This window comes from Rhea americana, unplaced genomic scaffold (assembly GCF_003343005.1).
Source record: "Rhea americana isolate MKP2758 unplaced genomic scaffold, rheAme1 scaffold_24, whole genome shotgun sequence".
In the NCBI taxonomy this organism is placed as follows: domain Eukaryota; kingdom Metazoa; phylum Chordata; class Aves; order Rheiformes; family Rheidae; genus Rhea; species Rhea americana.
The window spans coordinates 2,820,235-2,830,226 of record NW_028186357.1 but is presented as its reverse complement, the minus strand read 5'-3'; the positions used below and the strand labels follow the sequence as shown (position 1 = coordinate 2,830,226).

The 9,992-nt window shown below is 43.4% G+C and overlaps 1 protein-coding gene across 1 annotated transcript in view; it reads left to right on the top strand.

Annotated features, from left to right (window-relative positions):
* Positions 1-6: 6 nt before the first annotated feature.
* GAN (gigaxonin) overlaps positions 7-9,992 on the top strand; it is a 29,495-nt gene continuing 19,509 nt past the window's right edge. The window contains exon 1 of the mRNA XM_085306417.1: positions 7-175. Coding sequence (XP_085162543.1) covers positions 9-175 — 167 coding nt within the window. The 5' untranslated portion in view covers positions 7-8. The remainder of the gene's footprint in view (positions 176-9,992) is intronic.

The window sequence follows — 9,992 nt, the reverse complement described above, 5'->3', positions numbered from 1 at the left end:
GCGGCAGCATGTCGGGGCCGAGCGCCGTGTCGGACCCGCAGCACCCGGCGCGGCTGCTGCGCGCCCTCAGCTCCTTCCGCGAGGAGAGCCGCTTCTGCGACGCGCACCTGGTGCTCGAGGGCGAGGAGATCCCCGTGCAGAAGAACATCCTGGCGGCCGCCAGCCCCTACATCAGGTGCGGGGCCCGGCGCGCCCGCGTCGGGCTCGTGCGGGGCGTGCGGGCCTCCGCGGGCCCTGGCCGGCCGAGCGGCGCGCCGCAGCGCGGGCCCGAGCGCTGCCCCCGCCGGGCCGCCCGCCGGGTGTCCGAGGCGGCCCGGGCTGGCGCCCTGCAGCGAGGGCGCCGAGGGCGCGGGGCGGGAGCGGCGCATCCCAGCGGGAAGATCCTCGTAGGACGCGTCTGAGAGGCCGCGGGGGGCGCCTGGGGGTGAATTCCGCGGTGCTGGGGGGGTCGGGTCTCCCGTTTTTCTCCTTTCTTAGCAGTCCCACCGYCCGCGGGCGCTGGAGGCGCGCATCTTGCCTTAGCGGGTGAAGCAAGAGCAGACCGCGCAGTTTCGCGGGAGCTTAGGACTGTCGTGAGGCTGGAGCAGGCTTCAGCCTCRTGAGTCTGCGCTCTCCTAGGCAGTACGATATTTTTGGATGATGACTGTAGTTGTGGTGGTTGTAGAGCTTCAGCGTTCTTAAGGTATAAAGATAAAGAATGACTAGAATGTAAAGCCGGAGATTAACTTTTAACTGGATGTCAGGAAAGGACAGACTTAAAGGAACAGTTTTCTGATCTTTTAACTTAAAATCTAAGGGCCTGGTTTTTTCCGTAGTACACAGACTAGCATTATGCATTGGCTAGGAGGGCTGAGGAGTAAAATAAAATTTACCAAAACTAGAAGAGCAGCAAGGGTTTGCCAAATGACACCAAAAACCTGAGGTGCTAATAGCCATTTATTCCACTCTTGTCTTCAGAAGCAGTTATGGAAGACCGTAGCGAAGGGCTAATTGGAGACATGAGGGTGAAATAAATATGAGCAGTTGATCCAATACTCTTCAAAATGCCAGGATGTTTTCTAGCTTCTTGATCATCATTATGAGTACTTTAGATGACCCTGTGTCATATCTGAAGTTAGTGTCCTAACAAAGGCTTCTTGGCTGAGAAGAAAGGTTTGGTTTAGATGGAAAGAGGTCATATTCTTGGGGGAAAAAAATGCTACTCTAATTATCACATGGTTTTATGTGAACTGTGCAGCCTTTTGCTATGAAAAGGGATACTCTCTGAAAAAAGATCTTTTCTATAGAATAATTTGTGGTATCCTTTAATTAGAGTTTCATCTTTAAGTATTACATTTTGTCATTCCTCTCTGAAAAATGCACTGGGAAACATGGGCTAATAAAGTGTCCAGGGAAGAGTCAGAGCGCCAGGCATAACTACATTAACAGCAAAACAGTCATTAAAGTTGTGGTTGTTTTAAACTTAAAATTGTTGAGGTTCAGATCCCATCAAGGAACTCATTAACTATGTGTGAATGTAGGTTACATGTATTACTATATAAATACCTTCTTTTTTTTTTTAAGCTTACTCATCTTTTCTCCTTGGGCTTGCAATAGGTAGTAAACCATAAATAACACATACCATTTTTTTCTGTGGTGCATTAAGAAACACATCTGTCTTGCCTAACCTTTGCAGAGCCTAATTTTCACCTGTGCTGCTTGTCTCCCTTCTTTCCACCACTCCAGGATCTCTCTCTTATTCCAGCTGCTCTTCCTATTGGATAGAATTGGTCAGGTAGGTTGCCAGTATGGGAAAATTAAGTTTCTAAGTCAAAATTAACATTTCAGTGGCTCTTGTTAGAGACAAAAATCACCTTTAGCCTGTCCCTAGTTTCTGCAAATATTTAGTCCTGTTTCTTTTGAATTTCTTTTAATAAAGTGATTTATTTATTTTTTTACGTAAAAAAGTTGTTAGAGGAGACTTGTGAATCTTGCCTTAAAGGTATTTGAAGGCTAGATGACTGCAAAGCATGCTTTGGTACCAGAGTCTAAGTCTCCAAGTGTTGATTGATTTAGGTTGCTTTCATTTGAAAATTCCAATATAAAGCTCAGAACATCTAGTAACTAGTATCAGAAATATTACTGGGTGGAAAAATGAGTGGATATGGGAAATGTACACTTAGCAGCGAGGCAGGATTAGTTGGCGCTCTGTCTTTACGTGCCCTGACTAGGGGCAAGTTGGTGGGCACGTTGAGAAGCCCTGTGGGGTTTGCATGAATACTGAATATAGGGTGTGAGTGGGAAAATAAGCATGGGATTTTCTGAGGGGGCGGCTTGGGTGTGAGCAGAGCCTGCGCTGAGGGATTTGTGTAGCTGCAGAGAGAGGCGCGCTCCCTGTTCTTAGTTTTGCATGGAAGTTGTTTGGCTGACTGGTTGTGACTATGTCACTTTTAAATTACAGTGATGTGGTTTCGCTCTAGTTATTTGGCAGCTGGATTATCCACGGAGCTCGAAAATGGCAGATTCTGAGGGAAGAGGAGGGAGGATGTGAAGATGAAGCAGCAGCATGGGGCAGTCTTACTAGCGTTGCAGGTCCCATCTGTCCCTTCCTTCCGTAGGCTAACTTCTGCAAGTACAGAAAAAAACTACTGGGTTTACGAATAGATTTGCTGTCTGTGGTAGCAGTAAACTTAAATTTTTATGGTAGTTTGATTCTTGAGGTCTAGCCTCCACTGCTTGATGCCCAGTCCCGTGCAGCTCTGAGGGCAGCGAGGTCTTGGGCGGCTGTGCGAATTCCCGCAGAACTGCCCTGTCCGTGCAGGCTTATCTAATCCCTTCGTGTGCCCCTGGAGCAAATCCTGCCACTTAAAAAACCCAGCAATCTCCATGCGTATCTCTAACATCTTGTGGTCTGTTCCTGAGCCTGAGAAAAGGAGAATCCCAAATGAAGACGCTGCCCTAAGACAAAGTGTGGTTTCGCTCAACGGGATATTGCTGTGCGTCCCAGACAAGTTAAATTGGCGCCAGCTTAGCCCATGGTTTTTCTACGCTGTAATGAATCAGCCAGAAGTTTACACTTTTTTTTTCTACCCCCAAACAGTTTTTGTCCTGCCAGTATCCTCAATGCAGACAGTTTTACTGCCCAAGCTGTGTTTCTGTTGGTTTGAACTTACTTCATTTGTGAACCTAGTACAAATTACACTGGTGTAAGTCTGCTTTTGGCAGGACACACTATGTTTCTGCTGGGGAGTTTGGCATAAGTAGCAGCATATATCCACAAACCTTTTATAGGATAGATTTGGTCTAAGTATTCCTGGTATCCTCAACAGTAGGAGCAAATGTTTGCCTCCGAACAGATCTGTCRCTGTCTAGCATGAATAGTTTGGGGCCAGCTGAAACTTGTGGCTCTCAATAGTCTGGTAGCATCCTGCCTGCCAGTCTGTATAGCAGAGAGCTCAGAACTGTTTTAACAAGGAGAATGCTTGAACCCAAAATCTTAGACTTAATGCTTTTACACAGTGATTGCTTTGTTCTGCTTCACTGCGGTGTTTGAAATTAATGTGTTTTTTGTTATGTCAGCATGTTTTATTTACACACCTATGCATGAACAGGTTACAGATGGATGTGTATATGCAATGCATATATTCTGTGAGGCTCTTCTAACTTAGTAAAGGCTCTACTACCATATTTTCTTCTGTCTTTTGGGTGGGGGCTCTATTATGCTTACCTGGAAAATGCAAAATTAAGTTCACTTTTTTCCCATTTACTTAAAAAAAAAAAAAAAAAAAAAAAAAAAAAACTGACCAGTGGACAGTTTTTGTCCCATAACAGTCCCATCTGACACGGGTAACAAGCCAGAGGTAGAAGTCAACATGTGCTAGTTGCTTCTGCTGCTTGTTTCCCGCTACCCATTTGTTCAACTTATGCTGGTGTTTACAAACAGACTCTTTAAACGGTGTTCCAGAGCTCTGTCTGTTTGTGACTAATACTGAAATCACTGACAAACTGCTGTTAAAGTGAGGAGGTACTTTGGTAATCGGGACCTTGTTTTCTCAAGCGATTTAGCTGAACTGTTCTGTGCTCCTTTCAGGTCAAAGGCACGCGTCTGCCCTGCCTTTCTGTCGGTCTGCTCTTCGCGTCCCTGCGTGCCTCCAGAGCAAGAGGTTGCAGTGACTGTCTCATCCTGGAGGTTTAAAGCCGTACCATGTTCACAATTTCTTAGGAGAAATTTGTGCCTGTTTCTTGTGAACTGCATGGGTTGTTGTGACAGTTCAAACCCTTGTATGAAGTTTGGACAAACCAGCAGGCCAGATTTTCCTTTTAAAGCTGTTTTTTAAGTAGGGAACGTTTTCCCCATGAAGCTGAAGTGTCACCGGTGATGCTTTAGCCCTATCCGAATTAGTCACTCTTTAAGTCTCTATCACTTTGAGAAGCAGTAAATCCAAGTAGTAGCTGGGTCCAGAAACACTGTGCACGTGGCGTAACTCAGGAGAAGTGCTTCAATGTGTGTTAGGTCTGAGCTAGTAACAGGGGCAACAATGGCAAGGGTTTGTTGGGAGCTTATGATAGGGGTTTAAAAAGTGCTGTACCAGGCTTTCATGAGTTGTTGTTAATTATATTCCTGTTCTAACAAGTCCTGAGAAGATGGCCTGAAGGAAGCAAAAAGGCTCTTGCCTGGCTCAGAACAGAAAGCAAATGCATCTGGGCTGCTTCCATGTGTCCGACTCGGGGAGAAGGGGAAATTGGGGCATCTTGGCTACGCCAGAGGACTTGTGAGATGAAGCGAGGTGGCTGGGCTCTGTCTGAAGATGCACGGTTTGGTACCTGTGTGCTTTGAGAGGCAAGCTGAGGTGGAAAGAGGTGTGGCGGAATGGAGATTTTTGGGATGTCTGGGTAACTGATACTCTCTAGGTAGCCTTTACGCCTATGTTAATTGTCTTGTTTGGAAAAATCTTTATTATCAAAAGGGCATTTCTATTATTATATATATATATATATATATTTGCATACTTGGGAGTATTTTGTGGCTCGAACAGGGCTGTTCTGGAGGTGCTGATTTGCCTGAGGAAAGGGATGTGGAGAGCTGAGCCGTCTGGGCGTTTGGTTGGTTGAATCCGTTTTGCACGTGTTGGTCCTGGCTGCGAATGAGGACTAGCAAATGCGAGAATTACATGTTTGATGGCCTTACAGAGTTCATCTCTTCTTGACTCTCTACTTGTTCAGGCTTCTGTTTCATCTGTGGTGTGAAGGTCTGCCCCTCAGTCCCGCTAGCATGGTGCTGCCTGCGCGCTGTCATGCTGCAGTGAAGTCCTTTGTCTCCCATATTTTGTCTTTGCCACTACTTAATGTAGCCAAGAAAAGGAACAAACCACCACTGTYGTGGACGGCTCTGAAATTATTTGTTGCCTATCAAGGAAGTAAGTTCCTAATGCCAGGTACCTGGTGACTGTTTTATGTCTTGAGGCATGTTGGTTTATACCACCTGAGCAACTTTAAGCTGCCTGATACAAGTGTTGTTATTGTTTATGGACACATCTAGTATGCTGAATTGTAGACTCTTGGCTCATTCTTGTGCTGGTGAAAACCATACTGCTGTTTCCTTTTTCTTGGCTGTTTGCACTTTTCCCTGCGATCTTGCAGACCTCAGTTTTCCAACCCGACATGTTTGGTGCTTTCCTTGGTTGGGTTCACACAGAAACACAGTGCTTGTTGCTTCTTCTGACTGTCCTCCAGTATTATGCACGTGTTTTGATTTTAGGCGTTCCGCTTCTTTCTTGCCAGCAATTGAGGAAAACTCTGATGTGCTTTTCTTCTATATGCTATAAGAACAGGATGAGGTATAAAGACCTGATAAAACAAAGTTTGTGTAGCAAGTTCATTGATGCTTTCCAAATATGATTTCAGTAAGTCAGAAATGTTTAGGTTATTAGAGATGCTACATGACACTATATTCTTTAATATTTTTAATTGCAGATTTAACAAGCGTGGGTGTGTTGCTGTACTAGTTCCTTTTAAGAAAGCATTTTAATAAATTTAAAAGCAGAACTAACTTGACAGAGAATATATTTTAAGCAAGATGATGTTCAGTTCTTGATTTAAAGCTGTATTCCAGAAATGCCTTCCCTCTCTCTTCTAAGGAAGTCGTGGGTCCAACATATAGTAGTACTGTTAGTAGAAAATAGCTTATAATTTTCAGCTGACATGGAGTGAAAGTCTGATGAATCATCTATTTAGTGAGTGAACTTGAGCATCCTATGAAGCACAAAAATGTCACAAGTGTCATATTGATTTAGCTTACTGAGAAGATGCCTTGACCAGTGCTTCACATTAGCTAGCTTGCTGCCTGCTAAGGAAAAGGGCTATTAGATGTTAAACAAAACAAACCCTTTCCAAAGTCAACAGCACAGAAATGTCGTGTTTCAGAAGCCGTTCCTTATATAAGAAGGTACAGCTACAAAACTGTCTCAGAAGTGTCGTGATGTAAAAGGTGTTTCTTATATAAGAAAGCACGTCGTGAATCTGTGCTCCATGTGACGGGATAGCTGAATCGGCTCCCATCAGCTGCAGGTACAGGCTTTGCGTTGTGCAGCAGGCAGGTGTCTGGCTTAAGCCATGGGTGCCCAGCAGCCAGCTCCTCCACGTTGCTTACTTGTGGCTTGTTTGTAATCTTACCTGCTACTGTTTTTTTGTTTGTTTGTTTGTTTGTTTGTTTTTAATTCTCATTTTTTTTCTTAAGTTGGCAAAAAAACCCATAAATTTAAGCAGTGCCTACAGTTGCTTAGAAGCTCTAGGAGTCCCTTCATGGAGACCATGTTAGTTGGATGTGTGTTCTGTCTACTTATGGCCAACTCGCATGTTTAGGCAAGACATGCTGGTTGGGAGTAGATCTCTCACTTAGATTAGAATCTAACTCTGGATGAGATCAGTGTAATCGAGTCCCTTCAGATTTTCAGGGTAAACAAGCTCTTCATCGAGCAAAGCCCGTGAGCCCTGGACACCCACCCTCTGCTGCTGTGGAAGGAACCGCTTCGTTCTTTTTTTCTGCTGTGGCCGGCTTAAAATTTTGGCTGACTCGTGATTTTTCTGTCTATTGAAAACTAAGTTGTTCCTCGTCATTGTTCCTCTTAAACAAAGCAAGATGAATTTTCCATTTTTTTATGCTGAGCTGTGGACTGTTTAGCCTTGAGACCTGAAGTTACAGTTACAGATAATCTTAAAAAGAGAGGTATAGCCAAAATACTCTGAAAGCTGGCACTCTTTACAGGGTGTGGTGAAGGCAGCCTTTTATGCCTGCTGCTGAAGGCCAGGGTGCGACCTCAAAGAAAACCTTCTGATTTGGTTGTAAAATGTCTTTTTGGAGGAGGGGGGAGGGTGGGGTGAACTGCTGCATCATGTTTTTGTCTGACCTACTTAATAATGTTTATTATTATTATTTGCATGCAGAAGGACCAGTCTTGGGGAAAGAGAAGTGTTGCAGGTAGAAAGGCAGACCCATAAGTCTCACGAGCCCACGTGGGAAGCCCAAATTAGAAGGGGACTAAGTTGATGGTATTAACATTGAAACCAGAATTTTAAAGTTTTCTCCTTATTGATGCAAAAAGTTAAAATACTGACGTGGTGTTTTTGGTGTTCCCGTTCTACCTTGGGCCTGAGTCACAGCTGTGAGCATGTTTTAGTCTCAGTGCATGTCTTTGCTGGTAACTTTGGTTAGAGGTGTGACTTCTTTTTAAAATGCTCTCTTGAAAAGGCCAAAATAGTGGTGCAGACAAAGAATATATTGGCAAAATGACTCTATTACTTGGCTTGGAAGGATTGTTTTGCTGCTTCAGTCCTAAGATTTACTAACGTAGCAGTATTGGCAAGGCTTTTCCAGCATACACCGGCCGTACGGTTAGTCCTTTTGGAGCGGAATTGTGCCTTTTGGAAGGAACTGTCTTTCCAAATCAAAGCTATTGCCCTCTTGTCTCTGGAAGTTTTGTTTCTGACATTGTACTACAGCTTTATAAGTAGATCAGTGAAACTGCATTGTTGGCTGCTTTTGCATCATTGCAGTGCAGAAAGTTGATTTATTTTAACCTCTTTTTTTTTTTCATTTTAAAGCATCAAAACAAAGCAACTGACTGTTTTTCCAACGTTTTCTGATTACTGTTGACTGTAAATATTGCAAACTTACTTGAGGTGAATGTGGTCTGGAATATGCTTTTTCATGAGGGTGTAATCTTGGCAGATGTTTTCTTTACCTGATTAGGTACAAATATACCAGCACTCTAAGGATTAAAGCATTCCAGGAACTATACTGCTATTTTCTTATGTCACTGCTCTAGAAATACATTGGGTTATCTTTCCATAACAGTTTGCAAATAAGATAGAATTCTGTGGGAATAGTTTTACCTTTAAAGTCTCTATCTCACTCAGGTGGGAAAGCAAACCTTATATATGGTATCTGACTCCTCTCTTTTGTCTTTCATTTTATTTTTTTTATTCCCCCTCCCCTTTTGAGATCAGCTGTAAAAGATAAGAAAAACAAGTTTTCAGGCACAAGGCTCCTTTCTGAATGGGCTTTGCTTGCATATATTAAGTGTATTTAAAAAAACAGGTTGGCAGTGCAACTTAATGTGACAAAGAACTGTGAACAGTTTAATTTTTTTAAGATTTGAATCTGTTCTGTGACCAGTTTTATACTGCTAGATGTGAACTGTGATTCCTAGCAGTATCAAAGCTTATTCTTAAGCCCTTATTTTCACTTTAATAATCTGCCTTGCTCAGACTATTACTTACCTTTACAGAAGAGCTAGTGTATTTGTTCCTTCATGCTGCCTTATGCAGTGACATTTCAGATGACTCATAAGATTGTATTCCTTAAGTAAGGTGGAAGAGCAGATTCTAAATGTGTGTGTATAATACCACAGCTGTTTTTATGACTGGTATATGGCCAAGCTGTTTTCCTGACATATGTAAGAGATTTCATAATTCTCAGGCAGTGTTTGTAGAACATTTTGATTTATGTTCCTGTGTAAATCAGAAGCAAATTTTTCTTATGGTGGTAATCTTTTTAATTGTAAAAGTGAAAACATATTTCTAAAGTTCTTAAAGTATAGAGTAAAGCTGCTGAAAATTAAGTGACCTAAGAAAACAGGACGAAGGAATTTTGAGGGTTTGCTTGTTTTCCTCTCTCCAGCTCTTCCCAGCTGTGTTTACATCTCTTAGTCAGCTGCACTCTGCTCCCAGGTAATAACTTTTCTAGTTGGCTGTAAGGTTCTTTTTCCTTCTAATTCTGGATGTTCTCATCTTTCTTCTGTGTTAAGGAAGAGCGAGGCAGCCTTTTCTCCTGTGGTTTGGCAGCTTAAAACATGCTTGGAGTAGTTGAAGTGCTGTGCAGAGGGAGAAGCTCTGGTGCCAGCGTTGGAAGCAGTTGTCCTGCAGTTGGGCAGATCTCTGTGTGTCAGTTTGATTTCCACTTCCAGGTTTTGGCCGTGGAAATCGTAGCCTGAGTAAATCACTGCAGGGAAGAGCAGAACAGGGAAGAAAATTTCCCTTCCTGGGAGGGAAGGAAGGTCAAAAAAACCCTGTTTAGGTTTAAAGCTTTTCTTCCAAAGTGGAATGTGCTGGAGAACTACAGTCAAACCAGCTCTTCGTGACCTGCTGTCTGCTCCCGTTTCTTCCGACCTGGGAACAAACATGTTTGGAAACTTTCTTCTGTGTTGCTTGTATTACGACAAGGATGCCCAAACTTCAGTTTGCTGGTGGGGCGTGGAAGCGGGTGCTGCCGGGTGATGCAAGAGGCAGCGTCTCCTTCCTCTTCTTACATACACACTCCTTCCTCCTCCTCTCTTATGAAACACTTCCACACTGGACTCACAATTTTCTCTTAATCTTTCTTAACCTTTTTTCAGCCTTCCTCAGCCCTAAAGCTATTATAATGCATTCCCTTTTTTAACCTTGTTKTGTGTTGTTTTTCCTTCTCTCCTCTCCTCCCATCAGCCCGCAGCTGTCTTGTAGCGCCAATTTAAGCT